At 37.3% G+C, this 24,867-nt stretch overlaps 1 protein-coding gene across 6 annotated transcripts in view; it reads left to right on the top strand.

Moving 5' to 3' along the window:
- ADAM23 (ADAM metallopeptidase domain 23) overlaps positions 1–23,607 on the top strand; it is a 195,440-nt gene extending 171,833 nt beyond the window's left edge. The window contains exons 25-27 of one of the 6 annotated variants that reach the window (XM_061148920.1): positions 11,391–11,481; positions 19,254–19,347; positions 19,731–23,605. In XM_061148920.1, coding sequence (XP_061004903.1) covers positions 11,391–11,481; positions 19,254–19,302 — 140 coding nt within the window. In that variant the 3' untranslated portion in view covers positions 19,303–19,347; positions 19,731–23,605. Of the gene's footprint in view, positions 1–5,977; positions 6,326–7,403; positions 7,495–11,390; positions 11,482–19,253 lie in introns of those variants that run through there. The other 5 variants (XM_061148919.1, XM_061148922.1, XM_061148918.1 and 2 more) reach the window with 5 other exon arrangements.
- The last annotated feature ends 1,260 nt before the right edge of the window (positions 23,608–24,867 follow it).

Below are 24,867 nucleotides of genomic sequence, written 5' to 3'. Positions count from 1 at the left end.
AGTACTTGAGTCCTTCCAGAGGGAAGTTGTAGTCTCCTATGTTCTGTTTAAGCACACTTTTGATTAGGAAGAAACTGGAATTCTTTACAGAACTTTAACACTGCAAAGAAAACTTGAAAGATCTGGACCTTTGTTTTAATCAACATTAAAAAGAGGAAAAATGAGAATTTTAGAATTGGAAGGAGACTCAGTGGCCATCTAGAACCACCCTCATTCTGCATATGGGCACTGTCAGTCCCTGAGGTCAAGCGACATCCTATGGTTACTCAGGTAACCAGACGCAGGGCTGGGACCAGGATCTCAGGTAACCTGAGATCACAAATGCCCGATCTCAGGCCTTTTGCTACCGTGTTATAATGTAGCCTATGTCATCTAGATGTGGTAGTCACTTTCTCCTTATTCTCCCCATTCCCAACCCCTTTTATGATTTTCAAAGAGCTGGTGAAGTCATCAGTTACAGTAGACTTACTATAATATTGTACCTGAGAAACCAAAAAATCATCGGAATGGATATTGTACACCAGTGGGCATTGTATTCTACATCGGGTTCTTCCTTCTCATGGTACTGCTAACAGTATTTCATAAATAACTATCATGCTTTTGTCCTGCAGGTAGGAAAAATACACATAGAAATAGTGTCATTTTGATCTGCTTAGTTTTGGATGAAAGCGCCTTTAAAATCAAGCTTCAGTATTGTCCATACGGGAAGCTATGATTTCGAAAGTATATAAAGTTCCATAGTCTTCAATTCCTGAAGAGATTCAGGCTGATTTGCATGCATGTGTAATGTTCAGTAGGAGTGGGTGTTAAAACACTTCATGCATTTGCTTATTATGCCACGATGTTAACATTCTATAAGAATCACAAGCACACCCTCACAATCTATTTCTGTTCTCCTTCTAGTTATAAAAAGGAACCATTATAAAAAGGAACCAATTTCACTTTTACATTTAGTCTTTTGTTGCTTTAAAATTAGTATGAAAAATTCTCGGATCCACCTTCAGAACTTCGATTTAGAGACTATTTAGTCTCTGACAAGGAGAGATTCATTCTTTCCAAATTTTCTCTCCATGTCTGTGATTCTCTTAAAGATCTAAATGCTGTTTTCTCAAGTGATGTGTAAGTGTGTCTGAACAGACGAGCATAGCTGAAGTGGCTTAGACTTTGTTCTTTTTCATAAGGAATTTTTAATCCATTCTCTCTCTTCTCCATTCCTTCACTCACCCATGCCTAAAAACTTCTTTGGAGGCATAGAGTGAACAAATACATTCTAGAGAAGAGAAGATCCCTCACTGCCTTTTGTTCTGTTTCTCTTTTTTCCCATTTAATGTGGTGCTGATCTTCGTTATCTTTTAAAGATAACCTTTTCGATCATTTAAGTAATACATGTTTATTGTAGAAAATTTTGAAAATACAGAAAAGATTAAAAAGGAGGTAAAAATCACTCTTAATCCAGTAACTCTGAGGTAGTCAATATTAGCATTCTGGTATATTTCTTTCCTGTTGCATATTTTCTTTTTTACCTAATTCTAAATGAAGACAGTGGAATCATTTGAATAAACCTACCCATGGGTTCTAAAATTGTTAAAATCTTCATGAATCTTTAATAATCTTGATTCATTTGAGAAAAGGTTTTAATTGATATAAATAAAGAGCAGTTACTATCGTAAATTACCAGATTTCCAGAAAAAGTCAAGCAGTTTTAGAACACCTAATAATGACTCTATCTGTACTGGCCATTTATGTCTTTTCAGCCTCTACAGAAAATTCCATTAATATACTAGGAAAATGGAAAACAACTGAAATAAAGATTTAAACACTTTACTGTAGATTTTACAGTTTTAATTTTGATACTCTGATTAAAGAAGATGGTAAGAGAGAAACTAGGTACTTCTCTTTTTTTAAATCCAGATAGCAAATATTTATTGATTCTATACTATTTTAGAGTCAGCACATCCTTGCACATGATAGGCACTCTATGAATACCATATCCCTTCTATTTGGGAATATGTAAAAGAAGTGAAATGGTGCATGTTAACACTGATTTTCAGTTTATCAGAATACATTTGTTGTATTGCCTTGCTGAAGAGTAACAGGTAACAAACTCAATCAAGGTACTGAAACAATCAGTACTTCCCTAACTGTAGGTTCAACATCTGTGTGAGGTGCCAAGGTTTTTCTCTATAACTTCATGTTCTACATTTTCTCATGACTGGATTGGTTTGGTTGATACTTGACTTACTGAGCACAATCTTTGGACCCTCCCTAAATACTTGCTATAAATAATGAGCAACATCTACAATGACCTAACTTGTCTTATTTGTAGATAAGGGCTTTTCAGTAGAGATATGGTGAGTGGGTATTAAAAAATACTTATTTTATTTAATTTCAATGTACTTCCTTGTTAAGAAAAAAATTTAAGAAGTAGAATGAAAATATTTCTTTTTAAATCATGAGATTTTATCATAAAAGATGAATTGTACCCAACTACATCTCTTTGGATCAAGATTAAATTAGTAAAAAGTAAAGGTGAATTCTGTGACTCTTTGATTCGAGGAAGTGAGAAATGAACCAGTGTGTTTGGGGTATTTCTTTCATTTTAACTACAAGTTACTAAAAGAATAAAAATTCAACCTCATCTGGGTAGGAATGAATAACACACAGGAAAGTATTGCCATTGAAGTCACTCTGCACTGGCTCAGGTTGTCCATTGTTGACCCAACTGTTTAAAGCATGGAAGATAATTTGCTCCAGCTCTTAAATTAAAATTATTAAAAGACAAGAAATAGGCTCTTAAAGCAAAAATCATGTGAGCGGGATTTTTTAAAAAAGATTTTTCTATTACATATTATGTGACTCACGTTTTCTACACTGTTGTTCATTTTACCTACAAAGATGCTTCTGTCCCTCTTCTCCCAACCTGTTTCCACTGAACTCCCTGCAAGAAATTATTTTGGCTTGTTCTATGAGGGAAGAATATGTTTGAATTCTGTTTAAAAGACCTGGAATTTCCACCTGTTACAGGGAGAGCCATGTCAAGGACTGGTCATTTTCGTGTTGTGTAGGCATCTTTGCACAGTGCTGTCGAACACGACTGAGCGACTTCACTTTAGTATAGGATACAATGAAACTTTCTGCATTGGATGGTTTGCAACACCTTGTAGGAGGGAAGAGAAGAAACTGGAACATATCAAATATTTTCCTGATATATATAAAGTCAACGAATGGTCCTGGGAAGCTTTGGTCAGGTGCTGTCATCATGACAATAATAGTCATGATAGATCAGAGATAGAAGGGCCCTAGGGGCAATTCAGTTCAGACCCACTCTTCTAAAAATGAGAAAACTAGCTTAATTAATAAGGTTAACAGCTTTAGGTGTAGAGCCAAGAATAAAACCTGCATCACCTGATCTTCAGCCCAGTGTGTTTTTTTCTGTTATTGCACACAGCCTGAGTTAAAACTGGGCGTTAAGTTATTCTGCTAGTTTTCATAACCTACTAAGTAGAAAGGGTTAAAAAAATAAGTAATGATTAAGCTTATTAACTGATATATTACTTGTCAAAGGAAGTATTATATTGTTAGTATTTAGTATTTTGAAAACAGTTATTTCTAAGTCTATGTTGAGGAGTATTATTTAGTGTTTACCTCTGCACGTGTTTTTTGATGACTTTCTTTGTGAGTGCAGAAATCCTTGATTTTGTAATTCAGATGATTAGGTATGAGAAGTTATGATTGTCATATGTAATTATGCTCTATATAATTATGTACCATCTCAATATTTTTCTCATTACCAATGGCCTCATCAATAACAAGTATTTACTAAGTTTAAAATTTTTTTGATAATTCTGAGTTTACTTTGAGTTCAGAAAAACTGCATGATATTTTCATTGAGAGCATAAACAAATACTATTCTTATAAAAAATAATTTGTTTTCTTATTCTTTTATTTATCCCAATGTGTCAAAAAAATGACTCAATTTTTAAAAATTTTATATAGAAGAGTAAGCAGATCTGGTTGTACATCTAAATACTGAATTGTAGAGCTTGATAAAATATCTATCATGATAATATTATACTCTAAAGTATAAAGATTAGAATTTATTTCTAATCTTAAATTTTAACAAAATAATAAATCTCTGCAGAAAGAACTCTGGTCCATAGAGTACAAATGATGTCTTTGATGCCTCTGGTCTTCAAAGTATTTAAGAATGCAAGATTGTAGCCCCTTTTGGTTCACTGGAGTCATATAGATGAAATACTGCAGCCTTTTGTTTCAGAAAGTCTCTAAAAGTAAGAAAAGAAAAAAATCAACCACTCAGTTTCAAAAACACAGTTTCAAAGTGTCTGAAGCATGACTTGTCTGTGAGAGAATTCTACATATAAAATAGAAATTCCTGAGAAAAGGAGAAAATTCTTAGTTCTTACCGATATTACACACTTCTCAAAAATTCTACGTTTTACATGTACACCCGTGGCTGATGCATGTCAATGTATGTAATTAGTCTCCATAATATTGTAATTAGTCTCCAGTTAAATAAATTAATTGAAAAAATTCAACCTTTTTAGCACATATGATAGCTAGGACCAAGATTAAAAATAATAATTAACCAAAAAATAACAGAAATAAGAAAACAAAAGTGAAAACATACTGCTAAGTAATAAACAGTTTCCATAAACAAATGAAAAGTAAGTACGGTGAAGAGTTGGAGAGCAAAATTAAGTTCCTAATATGATAGTGTTGTTAGCTAGAATCTGCAAGCCTTCTAGGTTTGGTAGGATGAAAAGAAAAATAAGGTGTATCACCAGCATGGTTCCTGGAACAACAACAACAAAACCTTTTAGTAGATACTGAATGAATGAATGAGTGAATGAACAAATAAATACAGTTACCTAATAAATAAATTAGTAGGGAAGTAAAACTAGATTATAGGTCCCCGAAGGTCCGAGGAAATTTTTTTCAATGAGAAGATAAATTCTTTTTAGCTGGGAAGAGCAGCTGAGACCTTAGTTTTTAAATATCCCCTGTACATATCCATCCCCCTGTGAGCCACTCAGTAAATTCACGTCCGTTTGAAAACAGGTTTTGTTGCTACCTACTGGAAGAGATAAGCCTGTTAAGTGTCATGATAAAGAATCAAATGAATTTTGCATATATTTTTAGTTAAAAAGTAGTGGGAGGGCAGGAGAGCAAAGAGGGGAAAGGATATTTTTGAAAAAGCTTTTTTTCCACTTACTTTTATCTTGTTTTGGTGTTGAGTACTCATCAGTTAAGAATTGGAGATAATTGCTCTTGCCCAGGGGAGATTACAGATTATACCTGTTTATCTTGAATACAAATTTGAAGTGTCTATAGACTCCTGTTCATCTGGTTGTTTCTAACACCCGCGTGATCAGTTGCCTAATTCTCTGGATTCTGTGGTGAGAAATTACATCCAGAGCAAATACAAAAAGCCTTTTAAAATAGATGTTGTTATTTATCACTCACATAGTTATTATAAAAATAACAAATATTCATTCAGCATTATGTTTTAAAAGGATTCTTTACCATCTGAAAGGGATATGTTAGTTTCTTATAATTTAGCACATACAGCTTTTATAAAATATTAAAGAGGTAATCGGACTCTCATATATTTTGGGTCTGAGGGACAATGCCCAACAAAAAGTATATATGTAACATGATGTGTCCTAGTTAATTTAGTATTCTGAAAGCAATGATTTTCTATGGCCTCAAAAGAAAAAAAATGAGGCAGTCTACCTGGAATACATTTCATCTCAGTATTTACCTCCACAATTTGGAAATCTGAGCTTTTATTTAGGTTATATTGAATTATAATGGATTGTCATATTTGAAACACATTGCTCAGTTCTCAGCTGTGTCCGATTCTTTGCAACCCTTTGAACTGTAGCCCACCAGGCTACTCTGTCTGTGGGATTTTTCAGGTGAGAATGCTGGATTGGGTTGTCATTTCCTCCTCCAGGGGATCTTTCAGACCCGAAGATCAAACCCAAGTCTTCCGAGTCTCCTGCATTGCCGGCTGAGTCTTTACCACCGAGCTGTGGGCAATCCTTGAAGACCGTTACCATCACCTTATATGTTGGTCCTCTTTTCTTCCCCTCAATGCTCTCCACAGGCTTTGTCTGTTTTTTGTTGTGTCCCCTATTGTTTTTTGTTATTTGAAGAATAACTCAGGTTGTATTTAGTTAATGATAAAGCTAGACTATCTGACTCATACTATTTACTCTGTGATAAAATGGAGTAATTATACAATTGCTCATCAGGTTTACACATTCAAAGTCCTCTCTCTTCTTTGGGAGAATATTTAGCTAAAAAGGTCAACAAACCCAATATTAAGCCTTAAAAAATTGTGACTTTGAGTCATGGGTCTTTGTGTGTTTCCTTGTGTCTCAGAGCATACGATTTATGTGAATACAGCCTTGTGGAAACTGATTTTTTATCTTCATTGTTAAAGTGAAGGGAACCAGTACTTTTGGTTCATATAGAAATGTGAGTTAAAGTGCATTTTTGGCCGGAGGTTTGCATGCATAGTCACAGACACAGACTCACAGACACACTCAACCCTAAATAACCTGCCTTCCTCCAACACTAAATTTCATCTTGCCCAATCAGAGAGCACTAGGGACCTGTGCTCATTCCAGGCCCATTTTGCAACATTCAAAATCTGTTCACAGAAGCTTTGATGTGTGGGGATGGAGTGTCTCCACTGAGTCAAACACTGCTGGGTCGTCTGAAACAATTAACTGCAGCATCATTGAGACCCTAACTTTCTCTCAGCGCATAGTTTATACACTGGAGACTATAAAAAAAACTAAAAGTGTTCCAGTACTATGTATGTCCCAAACACTGCAGGTTATTTGAAATATACTTCTCCAGATAAAATAATTTTCTGGCTGAAAATACAGTTCATTTTAAAGATAACTATTTTAAATTTGTAAGTATGTTCATAAAATTTGAATGATAAGTTCTGAGTTTTAAAAAAGATATAGCTTCTTAGGCATATTTTGCAGTTTGAGAAGTTTATAAAAAGTATACTAATGGTTTACTGCTTTTATAATAAAAACAGATTTGCTGCTATGCAATTAAGATTATACTTTAATTTTATCTCACTCCATGTAGGACCTATAACTCAAATTGGATTATTTATTATACATGTATAAAGTATAAGAGACTATGTTTAAAGTAGGGTTTTTTGGAATTTGAAGGTACATTCAGAATTATTCTCAAATATTTGCAATGTGTATGTAGATCTTAATTTCAAATCTTTAGGCAAAGATCTCAATATTTGACTTTCAAAGCATTTCCTGAACAGATTATGTTGTGTGTTAGTGATATCAGTGTGTAATTAATTTCCTTTGTTAAAAACTCTCCGTTTTTCCTCTACACAGTGAACATGGCCACAAGCAGGCTAATAGGTGCCGTGGCTGGCACCATTCTGGCCCTGGGGGTGATTTTTGGAGGCACAGGGTGGGGAATAGAGTAAGCATCTTTCTGAGTTTCAGCGTGTTTCTGTCTGACCCCCGGTGTGGGAGCCGGTCCTTGGCCCCTCACTCCCTCATGTGCTGTCTCGTTGCCGTGTACCCCTTGTGGTGTGATTTGAATGTCTTTGTGTCCTCTGATTTTCTTGTGCAGTGGAAAACCTTCTCCTGTCTGGAACAATGTGGGGCATAAAATAATATTGGGGTGTTGATGATGTCTTCACAATTAAGGCAGTGGTCCCAAAGCTGCCATTGCTTCTCCATTTATAAACGTAATTTTAAGATACAAATCTTTTTTTTGACAAACCGTTAACACAAATGCTTTTCTATGAGGGTTTTGTTAAGATTCTTATAACAAATTTAATCTTCACAGTCAAATGGTCTAATTGCTAAGTCACGTCCAACTCTTGTTACTCCATGGACTGTAACCCACCAGGCTCCTCTGTTCGTGGAATTTCCCAAGCAAAACTACTGGAGTGGGTTGTCATTTCCTTCTCCATCACTAGTCAAATAGATCCACATATACAGCTAGAAATCATCAACAGTTGTAGCTCCTTTTAAAGAAAATCCAAATGTAGCCACTAACATTTGCTCTGTTTATTTAGAGTGATACAGGAGCCTTCAGCTTAATTTTTTTTTTTTTTAAAGAAGCTATTTAGTTTACCAGTTTTTTTTTAGAAAAGACATTTACGATACTGTCCTTATTTTCTTCTTATAGAATAGTTAAGCATTCAAATCCAAAGTTTACATAAATATTTGGAAACAAAGAGCATCAAGAAAAAGAAGATATTTAGTGCAAACCTACAAAACCTTAGGTGAACAGTTGCAAATAATCTGGTGCGTTTGTCTTAAAGAATAACCGGTGTATAAATAAATCTACTGTGTGCCACTTGCCCTATACAGAAATACAGCTCTCTTTGGTGTTTTATTTACATTGCTTTGTACTTGATCCACATCCTCACAACGGCTATCAGTTCTCCATGGGGTATTGCTCTTACGAGATTGCTAATCTGTAGACTAAAAGATTATCCTGATATTTTTTCCCCTCTAATTACAGAGAGAGCATATACAAATAATAGAAATACTCCCAATACATGCTGTCTTTTCTATTGAGTCTGTAGTGGGGATAACTTTTCCCAGTGGCTGGGGAATGAATTCCTAGTATTTTAAGAAATCACAGATAGCCTCTATTCAACAACCTCCCCAATCCCTGGGCATGTTGCTAACATCACTCATGTTTCTCCTTAGTCCCGTTAGTGGCCACACATAGTACAGTATGGGCCTGGGGGACCTAGACCCCGAATTAGCATTAACAGAGGAACAAGTCCAGAGATCACACTTCCCACTATAGATTTACTAAACTTTCTCTCCCCTGCATCAAAGGGCTTTGTCTGGACTGGGATCTTTTAATTCACATCCCATCTCTATGGACTGTGAGGCTAATTAACCCCAGGAAGCTAGAAATACTGGAAAAGATATTTTATTTCTCACTTGTTAAAAAATAAATATTTCATTTCTCCTTACTTACTTATATATGACAGAGCTAAAATATTTAGAGAAAGCAAGAACTTTGTCCTGTAAAATTTCACTTTGGGTGTGTTAATTGGATTATACACAGAAGCAACATTTCTTTTCCAAGAGAAATTCTTTATATACATTTATGTGAAATTCTTCCTTGAAAAAAGGTAGTTTTCAAAAATGTCATCCCAGTTCCTTTTTTTATATTTTTTATTGGCCATAACTGCAATGTACTAATGAAATGGATACATGTTAACAAATTCCCCTTGGAGTCTTAGAGCTGGGCAAAATTGAAGGCAGTTGCTCTAAAGCATAGTCTTTTTTACCAGCCTTTGTTTTCTCTACTCTCCCACTGTTGTAAGTTTGTGGCTATTTCTGGGTGTGACAGGTAAGTCCACATAAGTACTACTATATGTAAACTAAGTAACCAATAGGACCTACTGTATAGCTGCAGAGAACTCTGTTCAATATTCTGTAGCAACCTAAATGGGAAAAGATTTTGAAAAAAAAAAATGGATACATGTAAACATATAACTGAATCACTTTGCTGTATACCGGAAACTGACACAACAATGTTAATCAACTGTATTAAAAAAAAAAAATAGAGAAAGAAATGTGGGAAGGAAATTCAGCTAAGTGGGATAATATTTAGCAATCTTTGTGTAAAGATAGTAAGTTGTTTTGACTTTGCGGGGTATCTCTTATAGCCTTGTGTTCTACCTCTGCTGGCTCTGCCTGAAATCAGCCATAAACAGTATTTAAACCAGTGATCATGGCCATGTTCCTATAAAATTTCTTTGCCAGAAAATTCACCAGGGACAAATTTGGCCTGTGGGCTGTAGTTGGCTGCCCCTCAATTTGTATCATAAGCTTGAGAGTCAGACAAATCTGTGTTCAGGTTTTGCCTCTGTCGCTTATTAATGTCTAGAAGCCTCTGTTTCTTCATCTATTAAAGAGGGATAGAAATAGTTCCTATCTCATAGGGGTTTTATGAGAATCAAATGAAATACTAATATTTGTCAAGCACTTAGAACTGCACTTGGTAAATAGTAAGTGGTCAATATACAGTAGGTAATCTGTTTTTCTTGCTCTTGCAATTATTTATTATTGTTAGTGGGGCTCTACAGGTGCTAGAACCTCAGTGGTTCATCCTAAGAGCATATCCCTGTCCAGGAGCCTGTGAAGACCACGTCCCCAACACTCCTATTGCCCTATACTCTATCCCACTCATGCCCGCAGCACTGGAAGATCTTAGTAAAAAAGATATAATGCACACAATTTTAGTGCAGTGGCATCTATTTACATACAGAACTGAGGTCACTAATGTAAGCAGAAAAGAGAATTTTTTACATAAAAATGAATGTATGCACAATTCAGGATTTTAGGAGAACTATCAAAATTGGTTTCATGGCTTCTGGAACAGAGATAAATAGGACTGGAATTAGTTTGCTATTAGGAGCACTGTACCTGCATATTAGCCCCTTGGAGGATGTGATACTTAGAATTCATGTACTGAAGTTAATGTTGCTTATATTTAAAAATAGTGTGCTAAGGTGTTTTCCATGTGAATGGAGAGGATTTACTATATGTTTCAACTGTTACTAAGACAATTGACAAAAAAATTCCACTTTGCATTTTCATTCTTGCTGTCTTTACTTCTCACTTCTTTTTTTTTTCTCAAATTGTCTCCAAGCCTCAAATTTCTCTTAGTAATACCTGGAAATTTGAAAATCGAGTCAGTTAAACTTAAGCAATCTTTATCCTATTTCTCCAAAATTACTCAAATAAATTTTATGCTTCCTTTGTATCTTGTCCTTGGAATTCCATGTTGCCGTGTAAACACTGTATGGGTCTCTGCAATGAAGAAGTATCTTTGAGCACTTCCCAGTTAGATCTTTGTTGGTACCTTCCTTCTTCCTTCTGAAATTTATGTCTTCAATGAGGGATAAAAAATTGAGCATTTAGACAACTTTATCTGCTGCTTGCAAGAGCACTTTAGTGGAATATTTTTCGTTCTTTTCATGCCTTCATTTGCCAGCCAGAGTACAAATTCTAATGCTGTCATGTTTATTGGTTCTTTTACTTTTTCGCTTCCTGATCCTGGGGTAGGGGAGGAGAGAAAAGATGGGCAATGGCAGCAAGTGGGCATCTGTAACTTTCTCCAGATTCTGCAGAAGGTGAATTCTGTCAGTGGTGCAGAAACTTTAGATTCATAGGCAGACGAATCTAAGCAATAGCTGTCATAAACAAAGGCGATGTAAGTGTTTAGTGATCCTTTTCAGAGGGGATTTGCTTCCTGTAACTGCTTATCTGCCTGTCCCTGGTGGTGATGAAAGCGGTCAGCTCATATGACTTTCTTCCCATGATCCTTTGCCACAGGTCCTAGCGCCACCAATCTCATAATAGGCTCCATCGCTGGTGCCATCCTGGTAGCAGCTATTGTCCTGGGGGGCACAGGATGGGGATTTAAGTAAGCAATGCCGCATGTCTTCTTCTCAGTGGCTCTGGCACTTCTCTATTCTGCTTACATAACCAGGTTTTGAGTTCCTGCTACCAGATTTTGAGTTTTAACAGTATAACTACTAAAAATAGATATTTGTGTCCAGAAATGGGTCAGAAAAGAAGAAACATGGAACCTCAAATATCATCTTCAGGCAGATGGGAAAACAAAAGGTAGAAAGCGCTTCCATGCAGTACTTAAAGGAGAAGTTCTTTGATAAAAGTAGTTTTAGGAGCAAGCATCCTGAGAAACATTTATTTATATGCAGATAATCCAGGAAACTGTTGTTGGATATAAGTGCATCTCCTCATACAAGTTCTTTGTATCTGTTTAAAACTGGTTTATATGCCATTGACATTTTGAAATTTTCACAACCTTAATTTTCGCATGTATAGCTTTGTGATTTGAAAAGCTTTATTATTTTATAAAAACATTAAAAAACAGTTTCATTAATTCCCTAACCTACTAAATCATGTCTCATTGGAATTTGAAGTCTGTGGCTTTGTGTCACTTAATATTTTTTAATGAACTGTTAATATTGACATGACTGGTTGACTAGGTGTGTTTTCATATGACCTTTCAGTTTGGATTGTACCTTGATCACTGAAGTAACTTTGTTTAAATAGACACACCAGATAGTCACAAACGAACCTTGATTGTGGTCCAAATTTTTGAACCTATTTTATCCAGTTTGGTGTTTCCATACCTCGAATTCATTGGGTAATTGCTTCCTATATCTTTTTGTGTTGTGATGACTTGTTTATTGTGATTTGTAGATAAGACCTAATACTCCCTGTGCCAAATACTCCCTGTGATAAATTCAGTTTCAGTTAGATCTAGGGAAACAAATTTAAGTGGGAAACAAGAATATTACCCAAATTCAAAACCCACTTTGCCTCCATCTGATTACTTAATAGAGGAAGTTTTTGACCTGAATTATCTGAGTAATTACCTCAATTATGAACTTTTTTATATTTTATATTTGGAATTCTCAATTCAATATATTTAAACCAGGTAAAATGTTATTATTAGAAATTGATTATGAAAGAAAAACAAGCCAAAAGGTGATTTAAACAAATTAAACATTTTCTGTTAATTTTGTTATTATATTAAGATTCAATGAATAAGCCTACAAATTTTTGAGTGGCTTCAACTTGGAAGGGTGTTATCAAATGGTACCTCTTTTCTTCAGAGATATTTATAAATTTGAACCTGTTTAGTGAAACAGTAATTTTGACATCACTGTGCTTTCAAAGACACACAAACACATTTAACTTTCTCATCATGATATTAAGATTTTGCCCAGTTAATAAGTCACTTACGTGGTACCTAACAACAAAAAAATATGTGTTTGTTTGGGCCAGAATAATTCTAGCAAAAACTTTTCTTAGTGTCTCATTACTGTAAAAAAAAAGTTTTTATACATTTCAGTAGTTCCATGATCTGTTACTCTAGAATTCTTCTTTGAACTTTTTCAGAAGTATGCCTCAAGGAAAATCATCTTGGCTCATGCCAGGCTTATGCCTCCTTGGTGTTAGGAGACTTCAGTTTCAAAGGCCTGGAAAAGAGTTCGCTGGACATCTTAACCGCGTGCAGTGACAAATGTACCACTTCAGCATTTGGAGATGAGAGCACTGTTCTGTAGCAGGACCTCAAAACAGTGGCCTGGCCTAGCTCACAGCTTGAATTGCATGTTTCTTTGGGGAAAAGCAAAAAAGCATTTATCACTGTGTATATAAGTAGTTTAGGCCTGTACAGTGTATTTATATCTGCGAAAGATATCTAGTTATCAGAACAGAAAATAAAAGGGAAGAGATGGACATTTAGTGAGGTGAGAAATGACCTTTGAGGGGATGCTATCGTGCAGATATGTGTGGCTGGGTTCTGTCAACACCCCTTTCCTTCCCTGTGACCCTTACAGGAAAACATTGAGAAGGCACACAGTAGTATAAAGTAAATATTTGTCTGTCCTGGAACAAAGGAAAAAATGAAGACAGAATTCTTCAGCATGTCATTTTAGCAGTTTAAATTTGTAGAAGGTACTGCTGTTTGTGCTATTTATTGCTCCATGGGAATCTTTAGTTTAGATTTTTAGGTGTTAGATCTTTAGATTTTAATAGTAGCTATGTGGTTTGTATGGAGCTTTAAATAACTACTTCAACCTTGCAATAAAAGCCTTTGGATGCTGAATGATGAAGCTTCAATGTTCCCACCCTTCACACAGTTTTGGAGATGATTAGTCTAGAGATGATTTGGGAGTATAATTATTTGCTGTTTGAATTGAAACTTTGAAGTCATTCAGTTCAATGTAGATACAAAAGAGGTTTCTCTAGAATCAAAAGTTGAAAATAGTTTGTAAAAAGAATTGCTCTAAATATCTTTATTGGAAAGCCTTCCTGAAATTGGGTTTTTATTACTGGATGAGAAATTAGCAAGATAGCCTAAAGAATCTGAAGGTACATATACTTTTAGATTAAAGGAAAATATAGTAACTGCTCAGGGGAAGTATTGCTTTTTCCTAATGTTGAATTTCTTTAGGTGTAACGTGCTGAACAATGTAGCTGTGGAAGAAGTTTCATACCCAACACAACCTGTTCAAGTATGAATGAGAGATACAGTTGTGCTGTGACTCCTAACACTGCCATTGTGGTTCTTTTTTTAACCACATTTACCCTTAAATGGCTGGTTAAAGCATAAGCATATCTGAGTGTACATGCATGTGTGAGTGTGTGCAGATTGGTGTGTGTAAAATGATATGAAGCTTTATCGAGATTTGTGGTCGAAACAATAGTATGAATTTAGATTACTTCTTTTTAGCAGAATAGTAGAGTCTGAAAACTTTGGTTAATGCAAGCAAGACTTCCCTGAGCAAGATGGTGAAACTCTTAAAAGGAAAAAATGTTTTATTGGGTAGGTTATCTTTTTAAAATATTCTGATATATTGGGTCATGTGGTAGGCATACCTAAGTAATTTCAGCTAGTTCTGTATTCCAGAAGTGTGAAGATACTAAGGTATAGTTTAGTCTATGGATTCTCAGTCTTTGAGGTGTTAGGATTTTTCTCTGAGAAAGCTTGTGAAAACTGAACATAGGCCCTTGTCATGCCAATTTGGTCAACTTTCTCCCATATCTGCATTTATTTGCTCTCACCCTCTGCTCTTATAAAGCTATGAACTGTGGTGCAGAAGACTGCAAACGTGGTTGCCAAGGAGGCTTATGGCTATCATTCAGCGTTGAATAATAATGTTGCTCCACTGGGTCATCAGAGCTGTTGCCTTTCCTGGACATTGAAAAAAATCGAGACTGAAGTATCATTTTATTAGCATCTTTCTCTAAAGCTTAGGATGAGTGACAAGTATTTAAAAAGATAATTTCATCTCTTCATCTAACAATGAACAGAATTGCTGTTATTAACTTGGATGCAGCTTTTTATTTGAATTCTCTAAATCTGAAGACAGGAGTTTTGATGTGAGCAATATGGTCATCTATATGCACATAAAGTATATCCACACCATAGGTGATGGTGGTATACACCGAAAAGAGATTCTAGGTATTAATAGGAAAAGAACTTGAAAGTTAATAGTGCCATAGTTTGCTGACAGTTCATATCACAAGATTTGAGGACGAATGTTGAGTTCTTTCAGCCGTGTTATAATTGCAGGCTATGGAAGACCATTGCCATGTCCCATTATTCCACCACCTGCTCTCTCCATGGGATTCAGCAGCAGGAGTGGCCATGTTTGCCTGGCAGAGCTACCCCTGGCAGACATTAAAAGTGTTAATTTAATAAGTCTGTGTAATTAAATACGTGGTTTCCTGTCTATGAGAAGTCAGATTCAGCCCCTACTGAACCTGACTGGGACGCTAGGAGATTGTTTGGCTTGTGTTCCTTGTCATTGGAGGTGCTAAAGAAAAACTGTTTTAGGTACTTGCAATAAATGAAATTGAAAGGGTCATATCTGGATTATCACAAGAAAAGTTAACTGAATTGTTTGAATGGCATACTGGATGAAATTTGAAATGAACCTAATATTGCTAACTACATTTTCTCAAAAAATCAAATGTCTTTTTTCTACTTTTGTTTTTTGTGGAGTTTAGAAATGAAATCAATTTTAGCTAGTCATTCTATGAGGAGGATAACCAGATTGCTCCTTATCTAGATTGCGTGACCATATCCCAGTGCAAAATAAGGGACCTGGTTTCCCCAGTATCCCTCTGACCCTTGGGTTAGGCACTTTCTTACTCAAACCTAGAAGGTGGTGGTGGTGCCAGGTGAGCCAGAAAGACCCAGTTCAGCTCTCTGACTCAGCCACCTGGGGAAGTGAACTCAGTCTAAGGTGACCAAGGACGCAGAGTTGGGCAAAGGGTTCTTGGTGGGCGAGTGATGACTCGTCACAGAAAAAGATCTTAGTGGTGGATAAACATGCGCTTAAAAGAATATCTAAGACTTTACAATTCCCAGAACATTATTGTTACCTGAAGAGCCTTTTAAAAATCTTTTGTAGATGTATATATAATATAATATAATATATAGTAGACAAAAGTACAGGTTTTTCAGAGGTAGTAAAAATGGAGGAAAACTGAGTCAATGCAGGGTTTATGGATTGTACTGATATTCTATAATGATTCAGAAATACCTTGCAGGTTATGATGAAAAAGTGAGCGGCCTTCAGAATCCAGTGAACAAAGGATTTCAGAGGAAACACTTGTGGAAGGAAAGCAGCAAGCATCTATGCATGAGAGATGTGCTTTCACATTAAAATAGAACAAAATAACTTGATAGGCAGTTCTCAATATATAGTAGCCAGTAGTGGTTTGACAGTTGACCCGTGAGGAGCCCTGACAGTCAGCCAGCTGCAGGAATGGCCCTCACTGTCCTCATCACAGGGCTCCACCTTCTCTCTGCTGGGACATCAGTGGTGGAAGCATGGTCCTGGAACACCCCATTAGGATTTAGAGTCCATTTTCCCATAGACGGGAGGGTGGGTTGGCCTCCTGATCTGCCCTGGGAGGCCAGTCACACTGTAGGACATTGTTTTTATAAAAAATGCAATCTAAGCTTCAAAACTGACAACTTATAGACACCAGAGGTTTCCTATACGTCAGGCTGAAATGGAATTTCATATCTCCAAATGAACCAGGGAATTCACTGGCAGTCCAGTGGTTACGACTCGGGGCTTTCACTCCTGAGGACCCAGGTTTGATCCCTATATGGGAAACTCTGATCCTGCAAGCTGTGTGGCTTGGCCAAAAAAAAAAAAAAAAGGACCAGATTGTTATTACGACCTTAAACGTGGCTATTTATCTGACATTCTCTGAATTTGAATAAAGGGATTTAGATAAGGGCAATAGAGTCATTTTGGGCTTCCCTTGTGGCTCAGCTGGTACAGAATCTGCCTGCAATATGGGACACCTGGGTTCGATCCCTGGGTTGGGAAGATCCCCTGGAGAAGGGAAAGGCTACCCACTCCATCCCGTATTCTGGCCTAGAGAATTCCATGAACTGTATAGTCCATGGGGTCGCAAAGAGTCAGACATGATTGAGCGACTTTCACTTTCACTTTCAACGTAGTCATTTACATGTGTAGCATGAGCCCACTTGATTTTTCCTCCACACCCAGTTTTAATTGAGAAGACAAAAGTTTAATGGTTCTCTTGCATTCTGGAAATACATATCTAAATAGGTTGGGGCTCCTAGTTGGTGGCTCAGACAGTAAAGCGTCCGCCTGCAATGCGGGAGACCCAGGTTCGATCCCTGGGTTGGGAAGATCCCCTGGAGAAGGAAATGGCAATCTACTCCAGTATTCTTGCCTGGAAAAATCCCATGATGGAGGAGCCTGGTGGGCTACAGTCCATGTGGTCGCAGAGTTGGACACCACTGAGCGACTTCACTTTCATTTTCCTAGTCCTTCAAGGTCATTCCACAAGGTCAAACAGTTGCTGTTTTCCCCCCACCTGACCCACAGGAAGTGTGGTTCCTAATATATCTACCTTCAAGGGCAGTGAACATGGCAGAGACACAGGCCCTGTGCTCTGAAGGAAACTGACTTAGTAACATACATCATGGGAGACTTCCTGATTGTTCTCACCTTTCTTTCCTGGGCAGCATCAGCAATGATTGCTTTTAAGGATACTGACCCAAAAGAGGGTTGAGAGGGAGGAAGGGGAATGGTGAAAAGAAAAAAAGTAGCAGTGCTACAAATAGTGTTTGTACTATGTGTTAGCCAGTGGTCCACATGCGTAAGCCACTAATGAAGATGCCATAATGAAAACTTTGAAAAGGAAAAAGGGAGATTTTCTTTAAAGAGTTTTATATTTGCCATTGAAAAAGAGAAGCATCAAAGCAGTCATCTTGGAGAAAAAACTTTGCAGGATGTCTTTCTACATATTTTGAGCTTTGATATTGTTTTTATTTTGAATTACCTGTGGGGACGAGGAAGATACTGCAGTCCTTTTGGCACTTAGGGCTGTAAGGGTATCAGCTGGCCCCAAGGGAACGGGCAGGGAGGGGGATGAGGGGTCTCCAGTTTTGCATGACGCCATGGTGGCAGCTGCGTTGCACCCGCCCAGTGTGCAGACTGAATGCATGAACCCCTGCTTGATGCCCCACATGAAGCCAGACCATGGGGAGGTTGCAACCAACTTTTGTTGTTGCCTTGTGATGTCTTGCCGGTTCACTTCTTTTCTCTTTTTAAACATAAGAACCTCTTTTTAGGAGACTGGACACTGTGAACGAGGCATTTTAACTTGCTTATTTCAACTAAGCTAAGCTGCTCCATTTGCTTAACTAACCTGAGCCTGTGTCCATTCTCCTTGGAGTGTACCATCTTACTGTGCACTCTGGTTTTCTACTTTCTAGGTAAGAAAAATGCTTGTTCCAAAGTGAGGTAAGAGCTCACATCCCAAGGCAGCGAGATAACTGAGTGGAGCAAAGTTTTTTTTATTTTGTTTTTGTTTTTGTCACTTTGGCAAAAACCAGTCCACAGATACAGAACTCTTAAGTTCCCAAAGGAAGCAGTTATAAGACTTTCAAAATTATTTCTTAGTTTTTCTAATAGCCCCCTAAGTGGAAGAGCCTCCTGGATTAATTTATACCTAGTTAAAGTTAGCTATGTCATTTCCTTCTGAAATCTGCTTCCCTGGTAGCTCAGTTGGTAAAGAATCCACCTGCGATGCAGGAGACCCTGGTTCAATTCCTGGGTCGGGGAGATCCACTGGAAAAGGGACAGGCTACCCACTGCAGTATTCTTGGGCTTCCCTTGTGGCTCAGCTGGTAAAGAATCTGCCTGCAATGCGGGAGAACTGGGTTTGTTCCCTGGGTTGGGAAGATCCCCTGGAGAAGGGAACAGCTACCCACTCCAGTATTCTGGCCTGGAGAATTCTGTGGACTGTATAGTCCATGGGGTCGCATAGAGTGGGACACAACTGAGCAACTTTCACACTTCTTTCTGAAATAGACAAATTGGGCTGCTGAGGCTTTCTGTGGTTTACAGTGAACAGCTGGAAGCTTCTTTCAGCCTTCACAAATGGATATACGCTGGCAGGGAGGTGGTAACAACATCCAAAAGGGTGAGCCGTTCTGTGTTTCAAGTTATTTTGGACAGTCTGCCTTGGGGTGAGTTGATTACTTTGCTCTGGAACTAGCGTTGCTGTCATTATCATTACCCTTCTCTCATCATGATCTGATTAATATTGTGGATTTTTCCCCTTCTGCTTGCATCTTCTTTTGACGCACTCTGGAAGAAATGTCAAGAAGAGGAGGTTTGATCCTACTCAGCAAGGCCCCATTTGAATCAGCGGCCCTGGATGAACAGCATCTTGCACTGTGGGATTCTGGGTATGACATACTTGCAGCATCGTTGCCAGAACTATTAAGTCTGTGAACAAAAACCTTGGGTGGTAATGACTAGAGAACTAACGTTGGGGTAACAGGGATGGGGTCAAAGAAAACTGTCCTTTTTGGAAATAATTTCAAAGAACCCCTCCCACCACCTATCAATAAAAGGGAGCAAAAGACAATATTGTACAAAGAACTATTTCAGAATCTTTTTTTTTTCTAATGAAAGGAAGAAGGAACAACAACAAAAATTAAGTGCAATAAAAGAACCACTAAAAAATAGCAAATGATCTTTTTCTTTCCTCAGCCTGCTACCACTTAATATCTTCTAAATGATTTAGCATGATTTTTTTTTTTCTTTTCTTACCAATGACACTCTCCAGCGGCATGAAGATCTAATTTTCGAAAGGGTAAAATCTGCATGGCCTATATACAACAAACAGCTAGCAAGCCAATCCACAGCAAAACCTGCAACTGATTTCCTAAGATGAAAGTGGCAGATGAACCCACGGAAGCTGCCTGCCCCCTCCCCCTGCTCCCTAGTCTTGACCAGGCCATGAGGAACTCCACACACCCCTGCTCTTGTTGATTCACTTCCTGTTGTCTTTTCTCCTGGACCTCGCATCCTTTGGAAATGGAAGCTGGAATTTGAACAATGATGCTATTGTATAGTTCTTTTATAAATGTAAATATGGAAATAGATTTTGACACATCATTTTCACTTGTCTGTACTGAAATATTTCTCTTGTAAAGGTTGTCTGTAAATTTGAGTTTATTGTTTGTTCTCCATTATTTTTATTCTTTTTCTCTATTTCTCTTGTCTCTGTCCTCTCTTGTAACATGTTGTACAATGATTCATGAGTTTGCTTAAAAAAAAAAAAACAAACAGATATGGCCACAGATTCAAGGAGTTTGGGCACAAAACAGGTGCAATTAAAAAAAAAAAAATGGAATGATTGAATGAGATGAAATGCTTGAAACCAAAAATAAACAAAGGGTGGGGGACACAAAGAACAAAATAACCCATAGAAAAAGCATAAAAATTATGTAAATGCAAATATATGTACTCACAGTCTCTAAATTTTTTGATGTCATTATAAACATCTGTATATAATGTAAGAAAGTAGACACCCTCTCAAATTAATCACAGAAGTGCCAAGCTCATGATGTTAGTTTTTGATTTTGACAGTTTTCTTTCCCTGTCTTTAATGTGAAAGGAGGATAAACTTAAAGCCTTAAATTAAAAAATAATTTTTAAATGTTGAAAGCTTGGAGAAAAAGTTAAGCTTTTCATTTTATTCCATATCTATTATTGTCAGTATTTCATTCATGCCTTCAACTTCCTGCCTCAAAATATATATGGTGGATCCCCACTGTAAAGCTGGCAATGAGGACAGAAACAGCATTTACCTTTTTCTGAGCACTGTTAAGATAGGCTTTAATTCTGTGTGTTGTGTTTTCAACCAACCTTGTCTGGCCCTCAGTGTATGACTGATCTGTGGAATGTTGTGATGGATTACAATGGGAGTCTACTATATACAAATTCACATCGTTCTTTTACCTCCAGGCAGATTTGCAGATGTAATCTGGGTTCCCAAGCCCCTCTGAATTTAATTCACTGTCACTGATTTTTTTTCTTCCATTGATGGTCAAGATAGCTTTCGTTCAAGTATTGAGTATCTACGGTAATAAAGAAATTTAGTTCCAGCTTTTTTTTAATATAAAAGCTTGTACATGATCCCTTTAGTAAGCATCTAGTGATGTTTTACTGTTTTACTGAGGGCCCCTAAAGAGCCCACACTTCTGTAATTGTCCCATTCACTTCTTCCTGACAACTAAATTAGTTGCTCAAGTGAGCTTTGAGTTCTTTTTCAGCAAGATTCGCGACACTAGTCTCACCACTTTTGCCTGGACTTTGCAAAGGATTTTTTCCTTAAAATGTGCTTCTTAAAACAGTGGGGTTTTCCCCAAGTGATCCTTTGCTTTGGAAGTGTTGCAGTCATAGAGCAGAAACCTTTATTTCCAAATGCTACAATAGACTGTAATCTAACATCTTAATCCTGTTATTGCTTTCTGAGTCCTAGGTGCTACACAGGTATGTAGTCTTTCTCTAGCACTAGCTGTATGCTTATGTTGTAATAACAGGGTTACTGACAAGCTTTATCAGCCTTACCCTTGGTGTCATAAGACATGAGTGGTATCCCTCTACCAAGCAGCACTGGCTCTTAGAGGGAGCCTGGAGGAAACTCAGATTACTCGGGATCCCTTCCTGCCCCTCCGTTGTTTGTGCCTCTCTGTTGTCGAGTCCTGTTCACCAGTGGATACTTAGCTGCTGCTGAGTCCACCACACACATTTCACTGTTGTTCCAGAGGTACCATGTTTGACTTAATAGATACAAAACCATGGTACTACAAACAAGTTTAAACCTGTTGTTAACTTTTGAGCATTTCACAAACAACATTGTAAATGTGCGATGTTACGTTTTAAATCAGACCACAGTGGTCCCCAAATATTATGTACATATGCCAACTGTCAGTGTAACTTTTTATTACACTGGCAATTTCATAGGTAATGAAACCTATGCTCCAATGTTAAATTATTTGTGTGTATATGTAAAATACACGAGCTTTAAGCTATCTGTGTGACTATGAAAGATAATGCAACCATACCAGTTGTGAACAGTGGATTATAGTTATGTTTGGTGGTATTAGTTTATGTAATTTCAAGATCTGTTGTATTTTCTCTTGCACATGCCATTCATTTGCTGATTCTTGTGGTGTGACTATGCCAGTTTATTCATTTGAGCTCAAAGCACAGGCATCTCACCGTTTAATGTTACCCAACAAGAGTTAGTGTAAAGTGATGACAAGTTCCCATTTCACCCATTAACTTTTGCTTCATCAATTGGTGACACCGGGATGAGGAGATGCGCGCTGACTTCACTGCTCACCCTGAGATACTGCATGAACCCATCGAATTAGAGCTACTCCTATTAGATAAACGGGCAGTACACATAGGTGCATGTTCTAAAACATGAGTCACATAGAGCTGTGGAGTTTTGCCAAGTGGTACGTGTGTGACTTTAGCTTCTGTTTTTCTTTCTTTCTTTTTTTTTTTTACTATGCAAAGATGGGAAATGCACAAACTTCTCAAAGACTAGTGTCTGAAGAACTTTCCAAACAGTACTTGAATCCTCTCTTTAAAGTCATCCTACCATCCTTTATAGCCATTGTTGCTTCCACTGTTAATTTTCATTTTTAAATGGTTTCCAGTTCTTTAAGTGCACAGCCTGAAGTTTTGCTGGAAGCTAATAAATTCATTCGTATCTTGGTTGTCTATAGATGGAGATTCAGTAGTCATTGTATACATCTTCAGTCAAGTGTGTATTAAAACTTTTGTTAACATTGAATGTTGTAGTTTTATACTTTGATCATTTTTCTTAAACCCTTTTTCTGTGCTATCTTGTGTTGTTGATTCAGTGGCTGTGCACCAGATATCTTTTAGCGCCGGTCTCTCAATCAAAAGCTCACTGAAAACTTAATCGGTCAATGGAGCAAAATAAAATCCTGATTGATGGTAAATATATTGCTGATTAGGATTCAGTTTCAGTGGATTTATTGGAAATGCTTTGCTTTTTATAAGTCGGGGGGAAAAACACAGTAGGGTCATGCCATTACTATATTTCTTTCTTTGGTGTCTCTCTTCTGAGTTTAAATAGGGGATGGCTAGTCATAACATCAGCACGTCTGACCCTGGTACCATTAGAATCAAACTAAAAAGAAAATAGAAGTGTCTGGTTGTCTACGTTGTAATACCAAAACATTCAAAGGAAGGTGTTTCCTCACACCTTACAGAGGATTGTTCATCAAATAACCATCTTTTTTATGAATGTCTCTCAATGTCTCCTCTCTCGTCCCACTGCCCTGCTTTGGTTTGGCATCAGCAGCTGCATGTATCTCACATAAAGGTACTGCAGTAACACAGAGAACCTAATCTGACTACGTCATTCATCTGATAGAGTTTGTAGCAGTTCTTCATTTACTATGGGATAAAGCCCAAACCTAACAATATGACTTAAAGTGCTAGCTGCCTTTCATGACCTCACCCTCGTTTATTTTTCTAGTCTTCATCAATTCTTATCCTCCCATAATCACCCTGCTTAGAGTTCCCCTCAAGAGCCTTATCTGCCCAAGTCTGAAGAGTCTGATGTAGATTTTATATATGATCACCATAGTTCATTTGTTTTGATGTCATTGTGTATGATAAAAGAAATATGGAACACTTAAAGTAACATGAAGATTATACTTTAAATAAAGAATATTAGAGTATAATTTATCAGTATATTTGACTTTAAAGGAATTATCTGATTTTTATGTTTTTCTTTCTCATTCCATTTTTGAGGTTGACACCAAATTGAATTCTCTCATGCTCCCTTGGTAACTGACTGTGAAAGGTGACCCAGAAACTTTCTAGAAAATAGGACAGCAGGCCTAGAGTTAAAACTTTGATATAAATAATTAGGTGGATAATCCATATACTCACAATGGAATTCCTAAGTAACCTTTCAAATTTAATGTAGGCCCCCTTTAGGTTAATTACAAAAGTTAGGGATTTCTACTCATTAGTTTATTCATTTGACAAGTGTTTATTAAGCTTCTGTGCCAGGAACTCGACCTGGGACTTGAAGGAATAGAGTAAAATTCTAGGCCCTGAGGTGCTCACAGTTTAGCATGGGAAGACAAGGTGTCTAAAACAAAACAAAACAAAAAAACAAAAACAAACAAAAAAAACCCTCTGAGCCCAAGGTGGTAAGTTAACTAAATCATGTAGGAAGTGAACATAAGAGGACTGGTGTCGGGAGAGGGATGCAGGAAGGCTTGCTGAAAATGAGTGTTGACCTGTCTTGAAAGATGTCAAGTTCACTGGTCTAATAAACTGGGAAACACCCAAGGCTTAGGAAGTAGTATGCTTCAAGACCAAGAAGAGGAGCCCAGACACTCTGGGTAAGTAGTGCTAAGTGTGTCTTTGCTTCCATCTGGCCTGTGTTTCCTAACGTTCTGCTAGCCTGCCATCCTCCTCTCCCACTCCGCCACCTCCTTGCTTCTTTCCTTCCTACCTTTCCCAAACTTGATCTATAAAAATTCTGTAGTTCTGTGCCAGGTCCCAAGGACACTATGACTCTGAGCTCTCAATCTTCTAGCAAGACGCAACATTTAAATTCAATGTGATAAGTGCCCTGACAGACTTAAGAAATCCAGTGCCTCAGGAGAGAGGAGGGAGACTATCTCTGCCTTTGAGTTCAAAGAGGTAAGAGGAAGTGGCACTTGAGCAGAGAGGCTGTGCCATTGGACCTAAAGCCATGATCAGGTGTTGTCACGTTTAAGCAGGGCTTGCTTTTGTTGACGGAAAGAAGTCTGTCTACAAATGCTTTGGGAGTAGAATAGTCTGTAATATTCAGACTTAGTTTTCTGCTCCAGATATCTGGATTTCTTCTGCCAGAGTGATAGTGATTATTATTA

The sequence above is a fragment of the Dama dama genome, chromosome 8 (genome assembly GCF_033118175.1).
Source record: "Dama dama isolate Ldn47 chromosome 8, ASM3311817v1, whole genome shotgun sequence".
NCBI lineage: Eukaryota > Metazoa > Chordata > Mammalia > Artiodactyla > Cervidae > Dama > Dama dama.
The sequence above is the reverse complement of the archived record's forward strand: the minus strand, read 5'-3'. Positions and strand labels throughout refer to the sequence as shown.